Source organism: Dermochelys coriacea, chromosome 8, assembly GCF_009764565.3.
Source record: "Dermochelys coriacea isolate rDerCor1 chromosome 8, rDerCor1.pri.v4, whole genome shotgun sequence".
Classification (NCBI taxonomy): domain Eukaryota; kingdom Metazoa; phylum Chordata; order Testudines; family Dermochelyidae; genus Dermochelys; species Dermochelys coriacea.
This window is the reverse complement of record NC_050075.1, coordinates 46,425,917-46,447,869: the sequence shown is the minus strand read 5'-3', so window position 1 is coordinate 46,447,869 and position 21,953 is coordinate 46,425,917. Positions and strand designations below refer to the sequence as shown.

At 39.2% G+C, this 21,953-nt stretch overlaps 1 protein-coding gene across 48 annotated transcripts in view; it reads left to right on the top strand.

Moving 5' to 3' along the window:
* The window catches only part of PRRC2C (proline rich coiled-coil 2C), a 123,021-nt gene that overhangs the window by 1,662 nt on the left and 99,406 nt on the right, over positions 1-21,953 (top strand). For 47 of the 48 annotated variants that reach the window (XR_006273885.1, XR_006273887.1, XR_006273886.1 and 44 more), the window contains exons 2-3: positions 19,204-19,371; positions 20,800-20,977. Coding sequence is in view for 45 of the 48 variants with exons in the window: in XM_038412175.2 (XP_038268103.1) it covers positions 19,257-19,371; positions 20,800-20,977 (293 nt within the window). In the remaining 3 variants the exon portion in view is untranslated. Of the gene's footprint in view, positions 1-16,646; positions 16,983-19,203; positions 19,372-20,799; positions 20,978-21,953 lie in introns of those variants that run through there. The other variant, XM_043491188.1, reaches the window with a different exon arrangement.

Sequence of the window (21,953 nt, the reverse complement as noted above, 5' to 3'; positions counted from 1 at the left end):
GTTTCTCGTTATCCCATTGCCCCACCCAGCTTGTCCCAGAGGATTCCAGATTTAAGTTTTTAAAAGTGACTTACAAAGGGAAATAGGAATTCATGAAGAAAAGAGTGAAATGTATGAAAAAGGCCTGAAAGGGGATTTTCAGGAAGTGAAGGCAGTGACGTTCTGTGGGTTTTGTTTTTTTTTAATTGTGTTTTTGTGTTAAATAATAGGAATGTCAGACAGATCTTCTCAGTTTTTTCTGGTCTGAGATGTGTAATGGGAGGTTTTTTTCACCCCTTAATTCAAAGGCCTTATTTCCTTCCCAAGTGTTTCTCAAGCATTGAGTCATATAGGTGTTGGCAAAAATAAACTACAAAATTTTGAACAGTTAGACTAAAAATTCATTTCCCTCTCAGTAGTTTAGTTTTCAGTCTGTTGTTCAGTGTGATATAGTTCCACTTGTCCTTCAATCTTCTATAGAATTTTTGATGTAAATTTTTTTTTAAAGAAACCTGCCAATCTCCTTCCTACATAGTATAGAAGCAAAATGGGCACAAAATTAATTTTATTCCCCTGGTAGGTCACCTTTAATATCTGTGCTGTTAGAAGCTTGCCAGTTCTCAGTTTTTCTTTCCGTACTATGAAGTTCAGAGTAAAATTTTTTTTATCAAGCTTAATATAGGGGGGCATTATAGTATGTTTAACTCAGTTTTGTTCTTTGAATTAAGAAATTAACATTTTCAGTCCTTAGGACTTGGTGCGCCTTTGACAAAAGCATGGTTTGTGCCATGGAGTACAGCACATTCTCTGATAAACATTAAAAGATGACATTTGCCTTTTAACAAGGTATATTTATAATGGATTTCAATGAAGCTAAAATGGGAGGCAGCATGGTCTAATATCTAGATGGAGACTGGGACTCATTACCTGTCTTCTGCTTGGACTGACGTGCTGTGGCCTTGAGCGTACCCAGTCACTCCACTGCCTAATTTTCTTAATTTGTAAAATGGAGATTACCACTTTTGTGAAGTCCTTAGTAAGATAGATAAAATGTGATATATATGTGCAAACCATTCTTCACAAGCCCTGCTTTGAGGACTGTACCGTTCAAATGCAGTAGTAGCATAAATTCTCTTTACTCGTTATTTAAACCATTTAATTGGAAACATTGCTTTAGGAATAAACTTCTGCAAAAATAGTTGCAAAAGTTATAGTTGAGTTGAAGTTTTACTGGAATGCTTCTGGTTATATAGATTTATAGAATGCATCTTCAGCCTGTGGGGAAATCAGATATAACAGTCTGTTCTGAGAAGTGAAATGGTTGCAAGTAAAAGATTGCACATTTTAGGACAGCTTGTCTAGGATGTTGCTATGCCTGGGTTGGTTTTTGTTTCAAACAGTAGAAGGTATGTAAGTAGGTAGATTGGGCACACTGTGTAGTATTACACTGGATCTGGGTTGTGAAGTCTTCATCCCAAATACCTTTATTTAATTAAATGGGGAAGTGACATTAAATTGATAGACAAGGCAGGTGACTTTAGTGGCTCTATTTTGTATGGACAGGCAACATGTGTATCAGGGCAGCCAAATGAAAGATGTTGCAATATTCAGGGTGGGATATACAGGGAGGAACTAGCCCAGTTCCCTGCTCTGCCACAGGCTTTGTGTGATCTTGGGCAAGTCACTTAGTCTCTCTGTGCCTCAGTTCCCCATTTGTAAAAATGGGGGTAATACTTCCCTACTCACAGAGGTGTTGAGGATAACTACATTCAAGATTATAAAGCACTCTGAGAGCTGATTAAAAAAAGCTCTATGTAATTTTTATCAGGGCCTGGAGAAAAGATTTGGGGCAAGTCCACACGACAATCTTAAATAGACTTATCTTAGGTTGACTTACAGCCACCACTTCCACACTACCCTCCTTCTGTCAGTGGTGCACTAGGAGCGCTTTCACCAACTGAAGAGGGGCACTGGGGTGGGCTGAGAGTGAGAGCTCGCAGCTCTGCACTGGAGCTCAGCTGCCCATTGGGGCTTCTTGCCTCCCTGATCCCAGCCAGAACCAGGGGGACAGCTACTTGGGGCTTCTCGCCTCTGGTGTGTAGATGCAGGCAGAGTCTGGTCAACTGCCGTGGTTCCAGCAGGGATCCAGTACCTGGCGGACAGCAGCACTCGGAGCAGGGAGCCCGGGCAGCAGCCCAGCTTGGAGTGGAGACCTGACAGCAGCCTGGCTCGGAAGCTGACTTTTTTGTCAATTTCACGGCTCTGTCGGAACCATGAAATTGACAAGAATGACAGCCAACAGCCCATGTAAGGAATGTAATGTCTATACAGACACTGTGTTGCCCTAACTGCACTGATATAAGCCTTGTGCCTCTCATGGAGATGGAGTTATGATGGTGTAATAGGGAACTTAAATAGGCGGGAGGAAGTCTGTAGTGGAGACACTGACATAGTTGGGTCGACATACACTGCTTTATGTAGACTTAACTCTGTTGTCTAGACCAAGTATACGATATGAAGGTGAAAAGACCAGATGATGGAGATATTGAGGGGAAAGAAGCCCTCATGCTGCAATGAGGATTTAGAGTTGTATGTTGAGAGAATTCTTTCTCTCTTCTAGCAACAAACCTGGGGGAGAAGGATAGGAACTTCAAATTTATCAGATGCCCTGAATCCAGAGGTTGCTGTAAATGATGGTGTCTTCAGGCAGGGTACAAGAGAAAAGTAACCTGATAACACCCTCTCCATTTCCATTAGCTAGGGATGGAGGCTGGACTTGACATCATGGAATTGCTGTGTTGCTTACTGGTAGAACCTTTCCTCATTGTTTGTATTGATCTACGGCTTTTGTAGTCCAATCTGTTTGCCCTGTAATTTTTTCAAGCCTTAGTTTTAGTTTTATAGATCCTGACACAGAATTTATAATGTATTAGCTATAACATGAACAGAAACAGGTCAGAAAAGAACACAGCTGAAAGATGTGAAAAAAGATGAACATTGGATAGGTTTGTAAAACTAGGGGGGGGGGAATCTAAACTTAAATGACAGCACGAGAGTTAAAAACACAAGGAGCAGAAGATGGAGATAGAAATTGTAATGAAGTACGAAGATACTGTAATAAAATGCAGAGATGAAAAAAGTTTCAGTATCTACAGTATACAAACTAACAGACTACTGTTTTTATTATACCTCAAAACTACATAACATTAATTTTTTAACATTTCTTTATAAACTGTTAGTTACAGATTGCGCTAACGCATGTTGTTTTTTTTATAATTTGTACTTTTTAAATCTAGTACTTTTTTAGTTAATGGCAAAATGAGACTACAAGTGTAAAAACACAGGTTAAAAGCAAACACTGTACCTTTGTGTCCAAGGTATATGTAAAACAAGTCTTAAAAGATACCCATGCAAGGGAAAAAACTGACCGTCACTGTTTGATATTTTATGATAGAAGAAGGTCTGATTTTTTTTGTATGTTTTCCTGCTTGTGTGTTTACATTATACTCCTGGGGGAATTTTGTGCCACTGTGCATGCGCAGAATTTGTCCCCCACAGATTTCTTTGCTTCCTGGTAGAAAAATGACTTTCTGATGGGAAAGACACAAATGCTCATGTGAGTCTTCCCAGCAGTATTATGTTTTGAGTGCCCAGGGCTGCCGGCATAGAGGTAAATCACTGTGTGGCAGGAGGGGGGATTGGGGAAGGCCTGGTTGGTGGCTCCTACCCTGTGCCGGACTCAGCTGGTGGGCTGGGGAGGACGGGACTTCCTCTTCCCCTGCACAGTATCCGGGGTGGGTCAGACCTACCCCCAGATTTCTTCCCCGGCTGCAGGAAGCTCTGCAAACTCCCCCTGCTTCCTGCAGCCATTGCTCCTCAGCTGCAGGGGGACAGGTCCCTGTACAGGGAGCTGCTCCCCCATCTGCCCAACCCCCGTGCATCCAGACCCCCTCATATCTAGACTGTCCTGCCAAGCCTCACCCCCCAATGACCCCAACTCCTGCTGCACCTGGACCACCCTGACAAGCCAACTGCACCCAGATCCCCACCCCACCGAGCCCCAACCAGTTGCACCTGGATTCCCATCCACTGAGTCCCACTCCCCCAGCATCTGGACCCCCCACACCCAGCCCGTCTGCTGAGCTCTATCCCCACCATGCTCAGTACTCCCCCGCCCCCCCAACGGCAGTGTCTCAGCCACCTTCACCTGGATCCCGCTGCAGAGTCCCATTACCATTGCACTCCAACAAGCCCCTGTGCATCCGGATCCCCCACTGAGCCACCTGCACCCATATTGCCCCTTACAGAACTTCTCAACCCACACCTGGATTCCCCCACACTAAGCCCTTCCAAACTGGGATCCTGCCTTGCTGAGCCTGCCTGCCCACACCTGGGGCAGGCCCGGTCCTTGCACTGTGTCAGTGTTGGGTGCGCCCTCACCACTAAATCGGGATCTGGGGGCAGGGGGATAGGGAAGGGAAGCTGCACAGTGATCTCTCACCTCTGTGCAGCTACTGGTCTGTGTTCCCCAATGCCAAGCTGGACGCTCCACATTTATTTGACAAATAAAATTTGCAGAATTTTAAGTATTGTGTGCATAATTTTAATTTTTTTTGGCGCAGAATTTTTTATTTTTTTGGCGCAGAATGCCCTCAGGAGTAACACTGGAAATTCAGATCCCATCTAGCCTGAAAGATGGCTGGCTGGAGAACTGATAAATCATAATATCACAAGAGTCAAAGGTATTGGACAGTTGAGAAGAAGAGGGATTTTTACTTTGACTATTTTAAATGCTACTTATTGTTAAACATCTTATTCAACCTAAAATCATAACAGAGCCTTTAGTAAGAGGAAGGCTTAATTAAAGATTCAGATATTTCATTTAGGTGTAAGATTGAAGTAGACGTCCTCTGAGATAAGAACAGCCATACTGGATCAGACTAAAGGTCCATCTAGCCCAGTATCCTGTCTTCCGACAGTAGCCAATGCCAGGTGCTTCACAGGGGGGAGAACCTCTGAATTAATATTTGATATTCCTGGCTTTTTTGCTTGCTTGCTTAGAAAAATTAACTTAAAAAAAGAGGGGGGGGGAGAAAACCTTTCAGGCCTTCCTCATGCATCATAAAGTAGTAAAAAAGCACAAGCCCAGCTTTAAAAAAAAAAAAAATTCTGATTATCATGTGATCTTTAATACTTTTCCTTTTGTCTAATTTTTTTTTACTAAAAGCACAAAGGTCTAGAGAGAACCAGGTTTACAGTATATTTGAAAAACTAATAATTTAAGAAACTTTTATAGGTGAATATATCTGGAGTATTTTTCTCATACTAGCTTAATTTAAGTTAAATATTTGTATCGGAATTTAAAATGTGAAATACAAATGGCTGCTGAGATTAAATCGGTTCCATTTGGTGAATTAAACTTCAGATTTTCAGAAGATGGTGGATTTGATTTAAATCAAATTGATTTAAATCACTAGTCAGGAAGACTCGATTTAATCACGGAATTCTACATAAGTGCATTCTTGATATAACCTTAATACATATTCTTCACAACTCAGAGATAGATGTAGGTTTCATTTTTAGAAGGTGTACACTATACATTTTAGTGATTTATTTTGAAAACTTTTCAGATTAGTTTTACAGTGTATCAGAAAATGAATGATTGTTTGGTTATTTCATTTACCAAAGGTAATTGAGGCAGATAGTTCATCACGCAATGACTTCATAAATATCTCCAATTCAACAGGTTAATCATTAATATTTTCTTGCCATGCTGTATTAGGAGGAGAACATCACCAGACAGAAATTTAAATTGTTTTATTTAACTAAAACAACAACGTTATGTATTCTGGATTTTTTACTTCAACAGCAAACATATAATATATTTTTTAAAAAAACATGAATTTTTGAATTTAGTTAAACATTCAAGTTTTTTAAAATCAGGTTTGTTTTTGTTAAAATTGTCTTTAACTAAAATAGTTAAATGAAATATTTAAAAAACAAAAATTAAATCAACTGTCAGCCCGGTCAACATGAGGAACTTAAAATATTGGCTTCTGCAGCTAACTCAGTTGTCTTCACCTTCATTTTCCTGTTCATAATCTGGAAAAGAAAAACAAGCTTTCCTGCTCTTTCAGGTCCCAAACAATTTCTCAGTTTGGAATGAATTAGCCCAAAGGAAGAAAATATAAGCTACTGCTGTTAAAAGTGAGGTTATCACTTCAACAGTCTCTGAATCCCAAGTGCTTAAGTGACTTCCACCAATTCATTGGTGTAACTTTCTTTAAAACATCATCAGCAAACATATATTTCTTGAATGGTTCTTATTCCCAAACTGGGTCTCTCTTACAGCCTGCTGCCATTATAGATTTTCCCTTCTAGTGAGTGAATGGTATAGTAGATTTCAAATCAATGAAGGCTACGCTCAGAAAGACCAAGTCTTCTTGAATATGCTACTCAAACAGTTTCACTTTTGTTTCTACTGCCTGTCCCTCCCTTCTCAAATTTATCTCCAGACTTCTTCTTCTTGTTCAGATCTGTTCTGTCCCCAACGCTCTTCTATTCATTGAACTTTTTGAAACTGCACTTTTAGAGAGACTAAGGGATTGAATGACTGTGTACACAAATTTGCAGAGGGACAGTAGAGTTGAGGTCTGTTCATTCTCCTCTATATTTTAATTTAATTAATTAATTTTAAAACACTTTTCTATTAACAAGCATGTTATTTCTGGAGACACAAATCCATGGTTTGAGAACTGCAAAACTAAGCATCTCTGGTATCTTCTAGACTGAGCACTGAGTCCCATTGATTATTTAGGTTAATCTTTCTATCTTATCTATACAGAAGTCCCTAGTCCTAGTGGAACTCATTTACAAAATTTTTCTTAAAAATTACATGAATATATTGTCTTATACTATAGAATTAGAATTTATAATCCGTTACATTATAGATCAAAAATATCTCATCATTGATCTTAATTAAAACTATCTTTAGATAGGTTTTTCCTCAAAAAGCATTTTCTAAAAAAAAATCTGATTTAATTAAAAAACATTGATTTTTATCCAACCTGTCAGAAGACTAATGTTAGTGGCGAAGAACCTCTTGGAAAAAGTTTTTTTTCCCCCAGTTGTTTGACTGCTCACTGTTTCAAGAATAAAATGCAAAACTTAATTTGATGGGTTCCAAGCAAGGATATGTAGTCCCTTATAGTATTTTACTCCCTTCCAGATTAATGATCTCTGACAACTTTTTCACTTGTCAAAGATAAATAATTTCATTTATGGGTCTTGCCCTGTGATACTGTTATGCTTGTGGTTGAAGTCCAAGAAAAATACCTGAAGCTTGATTTTACATAAAATGTAAATTACGCGTTTTTTACACACGACAGTTGGCAAATTTTTTGAAAGCAATGGATCAGTCCACATGAAATTCTTTCCACCCTCACAAGTCAGAGAGGATATTGCAGTCAGGTTATTTTTCTACAAAACAGAAACATAAACAAAATATTGTATATAGAATAGAGTGTTTGAGATTACAAGTAGATATTTGGAATAGCTGTTCTGGAATAAACTGTTCTGAAGTTCCATAATAGCTCCCTGTGTGAACACACCATTCAAGAATGTCACTTTATTCCAGAAAAATTAGTGTCCCTATGTTTTTCCCCTAGAATAGTTAATCCAGTCAATTTCCCCATGTACGCAAGCCCTTATTGTGCACATCTCCTTTTGAATAGCACCTTCTCCAACAGCATAAATGTACTGAGAAGGTAAAAAGTAGATGGGGGACATATAGGGCACAAAACATGTTCTGGCAAATTCATTTCTAGAGTGGAAAGAAGGGCTTAAACACTTAAACACTAGAACATCTTTTGTGCATTGATATAAATAAATCTGGAATAAAGTTTAATTTGCGGTTGGGCATGAGAGCTGCCCTGAAAAAATTTCTTGAAGGGAGCTGAGTCTAGAGCACCGGAGGGCAAACTATAGCCCGCGGGCTGGATCCAGCCCATCAAGGTTTTCAATCCGGCCCGTGGGATTGCCAGCCCCCTGGCACAGTGGGGCTAAGGCAGGCTCCCTGCCTGCCCTGGCCTGGCGCCGCTCCTGGAAGCAGCCGGCACCATGTCCCTGCGGGCCCTGTGGGAGGGAAGGGGCAGAGGGCTTCATGTGCTGCCCTCGCCTGCAGGCACCGCCCCCTGCCAATTGGAGTGCGGAGCCAGTGCTCAGGGCAGAGGCAGTGTGTGGAGCCCCATGGCCCTCCTGCCTAGGAGATGAACTGGCTGCTGGCCACTTCCAGGGCGCAGCGCAGTGTCAGAACAGCTAGGGACTAGCCTGCCTTAGCTGGGCAGCACCACCAACAGGACTTTTAACAGCCCAGTGCCTTACATTCCGCAATCCAGTGCCTTACATTCCGTGACCCAGTACTGCCCTAAAACCACTGCCGTTAAGGCTCAGAAACCAGAAGGCAATTAAAAAGAACGCCAGCTGATTATTTTTCAAGATCTCTTTACTTTTTAAGCCAATCTTATAATTTTGGGGTCTAAACACATTTGAACAATTGGGATTGGCTATACTGGATATCATATAATGAACTACAGAAAGACAATCAGATACTACAGTGATGAATGACATAAGAACCTCTGCAAAACAGACTCACTACCAGTCCCCTCAGTCAAGACTCTTCAGCTGGTGGAATCTTGTAATTCATAGATATGAGATTATATTTTGAACAGGGTGCTTTTATGTTGTATATCTGGCATAGGTTGTGTAACTGCTGCAGTGTTTGGCAACTGTGTAGACTTTAGCATTCTTAACTGTAATTCAAGAAATGGTAGGGGAAGCTTGCTGTTCGTTGCGTATGTGGTGAAGCATTGATGCTTCATGACTAGTAGAGCAAGTACAAGTTTTGCATCTTGGACACAAGTGTTTACAGATGTGCTTTATTAAAAAGTTCTGTTATGCACCCATGTCCCCTTTTCTTAATATTTAACACTTTTAGACCATATGATTTTGTAAAACCAGTAAATTTATATGGGGAATTTAGTACTCTAAACTACTCTTAATCTATTTTAAAAATTGATTAGATTTAAAGTTGGCTTTAACGAAGTTAGAGGGCATGTTGAATATAACTGTAGCAATGGTTATTTGTTAGAGGCATAAAGTGACATTTACTCCATCTGTTGCTTCTTTACCTCCATTTTACCATCCCTGACCAATTAATTCTTTTCTCCTGGGGCAATTCTGTGCCACTGCTTGCATAATTAATGAGCCACGCATTTTTATTTTTTGCACAGAAAAAAGCTTCTGCTGGAAAGTTGCTGCAGTTCTACCTTTTTCCCACCAGAGAGTGCTGTGATTATAAAACAGAGCAGTAGCTCCCAGCCAGCTAGGGAAGAGAGAGAGCCTGCCTTCTTCAGAGTGCCTGTCAGGCCAGATCAGGAGACGGGATATGGGGAGACAGGCAGCATGGGGCTGCTGTTGGGTCAGACAGGGACTCGGAAGGACTAGTGGGGGAGGACAGACTGGGACAGGGGCTGAATGGGAGAGGGAGGTGCAGGGCCACATTGGGACGGGGGTTGGCTGGGGGGGGCACAGACACATGGGGACAGGGTGGGGGTGTAAGGCCACATGGGGGTGGGGGAGCGGGTGTCTGAGTGGGGGTGGAGGGACACATGGAGGTACAGGGGTACATGGGGACAGAGGCAGATGTACCTGACTGAATGGGAGAGGCTAGGGGTCAGCCAGAGTCTGCATGGGGAAAGCTCCCTAACAATCCCTTCTTGCCCCTAAAAAAAAAAAAAAACCCCTGTTCCATACTTTTCCCACCCATATCCAACAACTCTCCACACTCTAGTTCCTTCCCAGCAATTACTTCCTTCTCCCTCAGCTCCTCCATTATCACTGACTTCCCCCAAGCCTTTGCACTGCTTTGGAGGGTGCAGGAAATACAATTCTGTATTGTGGTTTAAATGAATTTACTCAGAGTTCTGTATTAATATGCCTAGTAAGGAATCTGTTTTGTTGTCAGACATACTTGCTGACAGATATTTTGAAATTAATGGCCAAAAATAATTGAAACTGGTGTGATTATATTGTTTTGCAGAACTTGAAAATATTGTGTGCAGAATTTTAAATTTTTTGTTGCAGAAATTTTAATTTTTTGTCACAGAATTCCCCCGGGAGTAAATTCTTCAACTCCTTGTTCCTTCTTCTCAACCCTTGTGGGGGTGAGGGAGGCTGTGATTTTTTTTTTTATTTTTTATTTATTTTATTTTTTTTGTGGTGGTGGTAAGGGGACTTGGATTTTGTTTTGGTTATGGGTTCTTTTGCAATTGTGTGTGTGAGCAGTTTAATGAGATCTAAGCTGTTTGTTCTTACATTAGAAATTCATATGTTCTCTGAAAAATGACTGTAGAATTAGTGAAACAATGACGTTACTGAATGAAAGTGATTGTTGAATGGGGCAAGGAGTTTTAGTCCCTGTTTAAAGCTCTTATTTTGCTTTAAATCTATTCATTTCAGTGTCTTATATTGAATAAAGGATGTCTTTGTTAAAGACACCATCGCCACCACACTTTAAGCTCAAGAGCTCTTAATGAGCATGATCTGAGATGTCCATAGTTTTGCTGGAGGACCTGCTCTCATGCGAGACTTGAGATTCTTGATATTTTAGGGAAGCAAACTTGAAAGACCATCTCCGTACATCTTAAAGATGTAGCAAAACACTGCACAATCTGTTTTTAAAAATTTTGTGTAAGGCTCTAAAACAGATGTGTTTTTTAAATTAAGCTGGCGCAAATTTGTGTGTAGGCATGCTTATTTTGTTTAATCTTTTTTTAAACCACTGATTAAGCTAAAACTTATGTAAACCAAAATAAGAATAGTAAGTCAACCTAAAATAAGAATGGCTATGCACAAACTTGCATCAGTTTAGTTAAACCAGTTTAAACATACACCTGCATTTAAGTGTGTCATCAGCGACCTAAAATTGGCTCTTTTTTGCTCTGACAATCTTAAAAGGTTTTTCCCCAGTATTTTTGTTTAAATAAATGATAGGGAAAAAGAAAGATAGGAAAAGTTCAACATCCTGGGATTTCTGTCTAGATAACACTAGAACACTCTATCCTCATGCATCTTACAATGTCCAAAGGAAAGAGCTACTTGCCTCCAAGTCCTGGGAGCTTCTGCCTAATAAAATGTGGAATAAGTTAGCCAAGGGCTTCTGGGAAGTGGTTAGTCATTCATTGGGTCTGTTTTTGTAGTTTTCAGGTAAGTTAGCCTGATTGGATGTACAGGTGCAGCTTACCTTATCCCTAACACTGCTAAACAAGTGCTGAAAAATTTCTGGCTGAAGAGGCCCATACTGTCAATCAAAGCCACCTTTCATGCTGAAAGGTATTACTTAGTGAGGGCTATTTTCATGCCAAACATCAGCTTTATACTGCCAAGTCATTTTGGTGCCTGTTAGAAAAAGGTGCCTCTTACTAGTAGGGAAAGTTTTTTGTTCTCCCTCCAGAACATGCTCACCTCATACTCCCAATGGCTGAACCATTTTTGATCAAAATTCATCTCTGGGCTGAGATCAAGCCTGGAAAATTTCAGTCCCCAAAGTAAAAGTTTTGGCAGCTTAAGTCACTGTAACCTGGTAGTTGTAAATAAGATCTCACATAGTTGGGCTATTGTGTAGTAGATGTGCACAAATAAACAGGGTTAATATTGTATATTTAACCATTTGCTTTTTGAGACTTGAATAACCATGTGCAACCTTAATGTTAGCATTAATATAGGGGTTTGTTTGTTTGTTTTTACTTTGTGTTTTCTCAGTGTTTTTTCTCCAACTTTATGCTGATGTGGATTGTAGCAGCTGTGAGGTCTAGAAGAGGGAAAACCCCACACTGCATTCAGTTTTTGCTTACCTTTGAAACTTTGTCTGATATCACATTAAAATATTTGTTTGCCTTATAGGCTTAAAATCTAAAAACTGTTTAGCACTTACCGATAAAACATTAAAATCCTAATAACATATCAGGAATCTGAGTGTATTTATTAAAGATAGTGTGTTATAAATGAGCCACAAACTAGGAATGCTTTAAAGTAAAAGTTGGACTCTTCTTCTCCCCCCCCCCCCCCCCAATCAAGTCACTTCTGGTTCCAAGTCCTCAGAATTCACTTTCTTATAAGTCTTGATCTGTTGCTGTGATATAGTAAACAGTCCATTCTTCAGATGACCCACACATTAAATTTTTTACCAGGTTTCACATACTTCTCAGGATATAGTGAGACTCATTCTAGCCATAAATCATAGTGAAGTTTTGCAGTTGTGAAGCAACTTCTCTGCTTGGTTAAAGATGTAGAATCTGGAAATATGCCAGATTTACAGTTACAGTGAAAATTTTCCATTCTTGTTGCAGTTTTTAACACCTTAATCTTCATCTGGACTGTTCTGCACGTGAGACAGTTTAGTAAAGCAACAGGACCATTCTCCTAAAGCCAGCAGTAATGGGTTTGGAGGAACACAGGCCATTACTTTTAATCACCCATGTAGCAGAAAGATGCCACTCTTACTCAGTAGTTTGAAGATTTACCTGAGACTTATTTTTCAGGGTATCCATTAATGAGGGTGTGTTTTAGGGATGTTGGCACTGTAGCTTGACATGACTGTCAAACTGATATCAATACCCTACTTCTACGGGGGGAAGATTACGCTTTCTAGAGGAAGTAATTAGAAAAGAATATAGAAAGGAACCCAGGAATACTGACTTCTGTGCAATTTACCTAGATGCTTATATGGCTTATATGGAAGTGAGCTGTAGCACATGAAAGCTTATGCTCAAATAAATTTGTTAGTCTCTAGGGTGCCACAAGTACTCCTTTTCTTTTTGCGAATACAGACTAACACGGCTGCTACTCTGAAACCTATATGGCTTCCGTTATTGTGGTATGTGTGCCTCACAGACATTAATGAATTTATTTTCATAACGTGGTGAATATCATGAGGCCCTCTTTAAGATGAGGAATTGTGAGATGCCTAAGATTGCAGAGAAAGTCTATGGCAGAGCTGGGAATTGAGTCTAGTTCTGAGTCTCAGTCCACTACAGACCATTCTTCTTTTCCAGTCTGTGGCATTGATTTACTGTGTGGCCTTTGGCAATTCAATTTAACCGCTCCACTTCTTTTCCACTCTGTAATATGAGGATATTTGCCTATCTTCTATAAATTATTGTGGTGATTAGCTAATATTTGTAAAACTTTGAGAGATCTTGAGGAGAAATCGTAATGGAAGTACAGCATATGATTAGTTAACTATCGTAGAATATTGTATACTTGTACATCAAATAAAACCCCTTTGCCAAAATGTCAAATTAGATAGTCCTGACTAATGTTTCAGAGAAGGACCCTGATGTGTTATGCAGTTCTTTGAAGTATAACTTCTATTTTGTGAGTAAAAAATATAAAAAATCAATATATAAAATATGTAGGGGTAGAGTAACAGAGTGCCCCAGTCGATGCTTGCACCAACCAGGAGGACTCCAGTGGTAGGAAACTGAGATTTTTAGTAGTCAGGGATTTGCAATATATTGCACTTCAGATTTATCAGGAACCTACTAGTTGAAGGATCATAAGATATGGAGCCCCTGAGCATGCCCCAGGGACAGCACCATGATAGGAGTCCCATTCCAGCATCCTCCCCTTTATCAGAAGCTGTTGGGGAGGGAGCTGACATCTTACCTTCGCATTGCTGCAAACGTTTCTCATCTCCCCCTTTCATTTCTGTCTTTAGCATGTGTATGCTCTATCTCTTGACTAGTAGAACTTAGAAATCTTACTAGTCACTTTTATATACATACACTTCTCATCACCTCATGTTAAACTGCCATTCCGCGGGAGAAATGTGACAAAAAAGATAGAGAAGGGATCTCAATCTCAAATCATCATAAAGGCCACATGATGACTAGTATATTGGCCCAAAGGCCGCATCACTGAAACCTTTTAGTTTTAATAAAATATAAATACTCAGTAATGCACCTCACTCAAATGACATAACACACATTTACTTTAGAATTACTTCAGTTATAGCCCCCTCACCTTCTTGTCCCTGGCCCAGCCCCACTCCACCCCTTCCATGAGGCCCCACCCCTTCCCCAAATTCCTGCTCCATCTCCTCCCCTGAGCATATCGTGTCCCCGCTCCTCCCTCCTGGAAAGTCCTAAGGGCCGCCATACAGCTGTTTGGCGGCAGAAAGCACTGGGAGGTAGGCAGAGGAGCGGGAATGTGGTGCGCTTGGCAGGGAGCTTGGCTGCTGTTGGAGTCGGCACCTATGGAGGGCCGCAAGAAATAACTCCATGGGCTGCGTGTTTGAGACCCCTGATATAGAGGAAGTAATTAAACTACAAAATGTAGGGGATAGACTATCCTTAAGAGATACTATGTTTAGATCAACTCCTCTACATAGGCCACTTTCAAGAAAATGGACTGGCTAGAGGCATTCACATCCTCCTAATAGTTGAAGTTCTTTATATGGAATTCACCTTTTGTGGTTTTCTATAAAGAGAAGGTAACCCTTTGCATGTGCTGCAAGTTCTTTCTTGATTAGTTTGCAGTTAGTCTTAATCTGGTGAAGTGCAAAATTTAAGATATTTTCTAACAGTTAAATTGTTCTCTGCTGTATTCATGTTTGGAAGGTTTCCTTCACATTTGGGAGAGAGAGAAATTTCATTTAAATGAGCTTATTTTATGGACCACAATTCTGCAGTAATCTATGGCCACAAAATAATGGAATATAATGGGGCCTTGATATGGTGTGCTTTTACATACTAGAATGATCTCAGAGTACAGGAGATGTACATACCCTGTGCTTTAACACTGGACCTAAATAAGTGACATAAAACTTCTTATTGTAATCTGAAAAATAGTGTAGTATAAAATACTAACTTCTGTAGGTTTAACTGATGAACATTTATTTGTATAAGTCTTGTTATGACAGTTAACTTTTGATGTCATACTTTCAGCCACTTAAGTTACTATTTTTGCTCCAAAAGTTAAGCATAATGCCTTATGTAATTGTGCAAATGGTAACTATAGTGACCCGAAATGGTTCATTGACCATATAAAACTTTTTTTTTTTTTTTTGGATGCAGTGAATCCTGACAGTTGCTATTACTTCATTTACTGTAGCACAACCCTTTCCTTCCTATCAGGTTAATTATTTAATTTTAGTGAGTGATTAGAGACTTTAAATTGCATGCTTCTACTTCCTGAGGGCATGCAGCTATCTCATATCCTTTAATTAACTGATTTGTTTGATACTGTGATTCAGATGTATAATAACAGATAGGCATAGTTTTCTCTTGATGGATGCACGTTTGATAGTAAATATTAAAAGTTAAGTAATAGACAGATCAGATATTAAGCAGGCTAGCTATTTAATTGATTAAAGGTACAAATGTTAGCAAGGACTAACTTTGAAGAAGTTGGTGTGCCGAATGAATCTAAAAACCTCAGCTGAGCATATGTTTGTATGTACTTAACACATCCAGTGTATGGCACTATGGAGCATAGATGATTGCATGCATAAATAAGAGAGAGGTTGTGTGGGTTTAGGACCTGGTCAAAATGTTTATCTTAGAAGTCTATATTCTTTGGCACTCAATTGCTTGCCTATACTAAATTAAATATGAAAATGTATTGACTGACCTCATTCAAAAAGTTTCCCACAAACCAATTTACTGAGGAAAGTGAATTTAATCAGTTTAATCATCACCTTCATGAAGTTTTTAGTTGAACTTAAATATAACCAAATACAACCAACCATGGCAAAATATCGTGTAAAAGTAAACATAAGGGAGCATAGAACAATCGTCTATGGCAAGTTAAAAAACCAGCTTAAAGAAAGCTTTATGGGAATGCATAAAAACTCTGTATTTGTTGTAACAGTCATTCTAGCAAGAATTGCTGTTAAGGTTGCCTAACTGTTGCAATTCCCTGTTTTCACTAAACCATAACTTTCTGTAATTTTCACTTTATAGATTAAAGTTTTCCATGCTTGGTTTCTGCCCAAAGGAAAAAGTTTTTGGAGAGTTTGAACAAAAACTTCACATTATTTTAAATCCGCTCTCTGCTATGATACCTACAAGTTACTTCGGGTGTTGGTTAGGCAAGGGGTGATATGAGACTCATTTTTCTGCTAAACTCGGTTAATTTCATTACCTCATCCTCCCACTCCCCCTTTTGTCTGCTTAATTTTTTTTAAAATTATAATTTGTATTATGAAACCTCACTTTTGAACAGTGCTACAGCTAAAATTGTGGTTTGAAAGTTGAACTTTGGTGTGGAAATAGCTCTCAATGAAGAGCAGTGTGAACCTTGGTAAAGAGGAAATTAGTTTTTAATTAGACTGTTAGGATAGATGAGTACTTGAGTATGCACAGTACATTATTGCTAAGGTTAAGTGCATACCTAAGGAATAGTGTGGGATGTACATGCATTTTCTGCAGCTTAGTTTATCCTTCTTGGGAACTTCAAAAGCATTGGAGCTAGGTAGCTCCATTGTCTTGCAGATTGATTTGGGAACCTGATGTGGCAGCTTTCTACCCACAAGACTGTAAAGGCTTGCAGGAGATGCCTTCCAGTAGTGCTATTGTTCTGTTGGCCTTGAGAGTAGAAATGATTCTTAAGGCTTTGAAATGTTGCTTCCTTTTCTGCAAGAATAGCTCCCATTTACATGGCTGTAGGATCATCCGTCTGATTGGCCTAGGCTTCACTCACTTGGCTCAGCTGTGAAGCGGTGCCTGCAACTACTCTGAGCAGCATGTAGCTTCTGGTGAGCAAGGGAAGAATCCGGAAGGAGCCAGCATGTCAAAGTGAGCAGAAAATGCTGTATAAAAAAAGATAAAATACATAGGAGGAAAAGAGAGAACATACTCTGGAAAAGGATAGAGAGAAGTGGATAGAAAAAAGTGATGCTGCTAACATTGCTTGTGGCAATGGTGATGGAAGAGGCTATGAAGGTGAGGGCCTATGAACTGTGCAATATGCTTTTATCTGCTTTTTAATTTCTGGTAAAAGGTATTTAAAGAGTTAAATGTGGTGTTTATATAAGTTATGGCAGCTGGGGGTCGGGGGTGGGGAGGGGACATAGGTTACTGGACATTCAGTTAATTAACATGCAAATATAAATTAAATTTTTCCCTGAGTGTTGAAAAATGGATAGGTTGGATAACGGCATATCTTACATAACAGCTTGGTCAGGCACATGCCATATTTCCAGTTTCACTAAGATTAAATTACCTGTGTAAAAGTGTTTCACTTAATTGTATGCTCACTGGTGTGGAACACAGGCAACCACATCGAGCAGGAACACTGCCGCTTAGGGATGCATCTCTACATTAAAACTCACTAAACACCAGTGGCCCTGTTGCAAGATCTTCGAGGTATGTCGTATTTGGGATAACACTTTTAGTTATCAGTCCTGATCTTTACTGCCAGATAGCCCTGAAGAAGGAATAGCGTAACTGGTATGAACTCCTAGATCACAGCGCTTTGTAGCTCAAACCCATCATGTGACAAAAAGAATACAGACTAAGCTAGTAGGCAACCATAGAAGCTCGTAGAAGGGGACCAGTGAAATAACAGCTGCTTGTTGTGTTATAGGCGTAAATCATTCCAATTCACCATTTCGAGACTGATCTGGGAGTGCTGCCATCTCTCTTCTATTCCTTTTCTTTTCCTTTCTGGGGGGAAGATGGGTGTTGGTGACTTGGGGGGCAGAGGTTGAGAACAATTTTAAGTGAGAAAGGACCCTTATGTGAAGAACTTGTCCTGAGCATAGGAGACACAGCCAGCTACATTAACTACCTGTGTGGTTCCACATACCATCTAAGTTTCTGCCCCCTGAAAACAACCTTGTTTAGGACTATTGAGAGAAGTTGGAAGTGAAGAAAAAGCTTGCTGATTAGCCTTGCCCACTTAAGTTGCTTTGAGCTGAAGGATGTATATATTTTTGGAGGTACCCGTGGCTTTGAGAACCATAGAGTTTTGGTCCATGCACAAATGCATCCTCAGCAAACTTCTCCCTCCCTCTGCTGACTGGATTGTAGCCAGTTAGTGAGCTGTGCATCCAGCACAGAACAAACATACTTTGACAAGAATTACTGGCCTTTGGGAGGGAGGAGGTACAGGAGCAGGAAAAAATTGGTATCAGTGTACTGATACTTTTCCTGAAGCCTCTGGGACAAATGAAATAGTTATGTTGTTTCCCTATGTGGAGATCCACTGAAGGAGTCTTCCTTCCCTTAACACAAAGCCTGCAAGCAAGTTCAGTTATGACCCAGGTTTTGATAGGGAACAGACTGGAAACATTGGTTCAGAAACTGGTTTGTTGCTGTCTCCATTGTAGATCATAACTGTGAGGAAGCTGGGTATCAGGAGCTGGAGCTGTTTTCCTGAACCTCCAAATATTTCCAATTTATTGCACAGCAAAGTTGGGGGTAGCAACACTACTGACTGCTGCAGTGAGTGAAGTCACTGAACATTGCTGGTGAGGGGTGAAACACTAGAAATGTTTTGGGGGCATTTACCCTTTCTGTAAGCAGTGCAGCCCATTCAGAATTTCTGAGAAACTCCTCTTCCAGTGGAAAATAATCCTTTCCAAAGGTGTGCATGCCCAAATTTTAAAAAAAAAAACAAAAACCCTGCCTCTACAGAGAACAGTGTTTGAGTGTGGGGAAGATATGTTTGTTCAACAAATATGCCGGTGGGAATAGGTTTCGTGTTCCAAAAAAGCACACACTTTCCATCCGCTGTGTTTGAGCAGAAGTACCAGAAGCAGCTCTCCTTCCATTATCTAGTATTGGACAAAAATACTGAGAGAGAGGATCCAACTCAACAGGAATAACCATTGCATGACCTGATCACTTTTGATTTATCTTTTTCCATAGGATTTTGTATTGACCAGAAGTTGCCTCTTTATAAGTTAGGTAGTTAAAAAGTTCAAATTGCTAAATCTGAAATCCTTTAAAATAGTTGCTTTAGTATTACAAAAATTGCTGGATTAATGAATTTAATGCCTTCTAAAATGACAGTACCCCTAGTGTTCTAGGTGAAATATCAGTAACTTCTAATGCACTAAGAATATGTTCTCAATTAACTTGAATATTTATGAACTTTTTATTTAAAATATTTAATACAAGATTTGATTTGAAATGAACTCTTCCTTTCTTTTATACTAAGATTGGTTTTGAGTGGTGAGCAGGAGGTACCAGACTCGATGAGTTTCCATCGAAATGTCGGAAAAGTCAAGTCAGAGCACAAAAGCAAAGGATGGAAAAACAAAGTATGCAACACTCAGTCTATTTAATACTTACAAGGGAAAGTCACTGGAAACACAAAAAACCACAGGTGAGTAGACTGAGTTGACTTATTTTTATGTTCTGTAGCTCTGCTAGTACGGTCATATTTAGGATTGGTTATGTGGAATATGTGATCTAAATGCAACAAGATGTCAAATTGTATGTTATAGAAAGATGCTAGATGGAAAACATGATAGCAAAGGCTTTAGGTGTAATATTACTTCTGGTTATATGTAACATAGTGCTTCAATTTTGGGGGTCAGAGCGCTTCTTCATTTCCTATAGTAAGTGGAGTTGTAGCCTTAGGGTATAAATAATGTAAAAATATGGTTGCATTTTACTCTTGTCTACTTGCAGTCTTCATAGCAATGTAATAAAATGGAGATATTTAAGAAGAAAACAATGGTATGATGATAGTATGTTCATCTTTGTGTCTATATTGTTACCCTTCTACTTCAGGGTATTGCTAATCTCCCCATACAACACAAATAAACTTTTTTTGTTGAATTGGACTTAGTTGATCTAGTTCCTAAAGCAGAGATGTTTGATCTCCTATTTTTTGCTGGATTTTGACTAATTGGTTCTTAATCCCCATTGGTAGAAAAAGTTCTGTTACACTTTAACTAGTGAGACAAGGAATGGGTGCCTTCCATTTCAGGTGCTCTGGCAGAGCTACAGAGAGCTTGTGGAGTGTCTGTCTGCAAAATGCCAGATTAAACCAATGTAGTTACTCTTTCGTTAGCAGTAAAGTTCATTATGTTGTTTCCACTCAAATTCCCTAAGAGCCTTGAATTTTAGGTCTGAATTGAACCAGGCAAATGTTAGAAGGAATGTTGACTGTTAGTTATATTTTTAAGTTACTGTTCTATCTGTGAAGACACTTTTTTAAATTTTTTTTTAAAGTTAACTGTCCCTTTAAATGTACTTATCTAATAATTGCAATTAATCTGTTCCAGATAACCTCTGAGATTACTATAATTTGGAAGGTGTTAAACTGAAAAAAATTCTCTATTTGTGCCTTTGAATAGTATACAGTCATTTTCATTGTTTTGGTTGGTTACAATTTCTCAAAGTGATATCACTTTCATTCCACACTATGGTGGGAAACCCACCTACATGTTCTTTCTGAAGTCCTGCAAAAGGATCTTTGCCATTTTTAATTATTTTTTAGTTTTGAAAAATTACCGTAATTTTGGGGCTCATATAATCCATTTTCAGTTTGATCCTGAGGGCATCAGAATACATTAGCTTCAAAATTACGAAAACTATTTCAGAACTCTTCTAAGCAAGGAATTTATAACTCCTGCTTGACAGTGAATTGTAGATTTCAGGGGGCTTGATTTTTAATCTTTAGTGTCCTTTTTTTGGTTTGTTTTAATGTGGTAAAAATTTTTTCGTCTACTAAATCTGTAGCATTACATGAACATTGTGAATTTTAAGGGAAAAAGTGAAAATGTTTTTTCTTTTTGGCATACAGTCGCCGCACGCCATGGATTACAGAGTCTTGGAAAAGTTGCCATTTCACGGAGGATGCCTCCCCCTGCTAATCTCCCTAGTCTCAAAGCAGAGAACAAAGGCAATGATCCTAATGTAATCATTGTGCCTAAAGATGGCACAGGATGGGCTTCTAAACAAGAACAGAATGAGGAAGAAAAGTAAGCTACAAAAGAACAACTTACTGATTTTCATTCAGTATAACTTATGAAAGTCCTGTCATACTGCAAACAGCTTAACGAAAGCCAGAGGAAAAATTGGAAGTTGGTGTCTGTGTGACAATAAGCCTAAAATGTCGAGATATTATCATAGAGAAAATAATGCCATATTAATTGTTGGCAGGGAGGCTTTCACCACATGAGGCTGGTTGAGATGAATTTCATTATTCTTACACTGGAGACAGTATGCCTACATATATTCCAAATGAAGGTCTTAACTTTTCCCTTTCAGCGCTGTTCACAAATTTAACTATTATGGCTGTGTTTATCTATATTACAACTGTTAAAGGAAATACTGCTAGAGGAGAGGCCGTTAAGTGTTAACCAGGTCTCAAATCATTTAGGGATTCATAGATTAAAACACCTTTTCAGTCATCTTTTATTTTACAAATAAAAGGGGGGGGGGGCCAAAAATCTGCTTTATTTTTACATGTAATTTTGTATCCTACCTACTTTTAATTGCTACCTTCCTGTGCATCAAAATATTGTAAATATAGTATTGACGTCTCACCTTGGCAACTGTTTCTTATATAACATCAAATCTCACATAATTTACTGACCATAGAGCTTCATTATTCTGGTATTACTTCTTTCATCATTAAAGGGAGGAGTATAAAGGGATGGGAGGGAGTGATTAATAAAGTACTTATATCTACCTTTGCGTGGTGTCATCTTAAGTATTTTGATGCATGGCTAAACACTAACAGATATTGGGTAAACATTCAGTTTTGTGTTTTACAACTTGCTTAGGAGAGTACTCTTGTAAAGTAAATTACTGTTCATCTCCAGAATGTTGCCTCCATATCAGGACATAGCATGACAATAAGTTAACTTGTGTTCATACTGGGTGTACAATTGTGTTGCAGATTAGAACTTCAGTTCCTAGTTCTTCCAATGTCATAATTACCACAGGCACAAG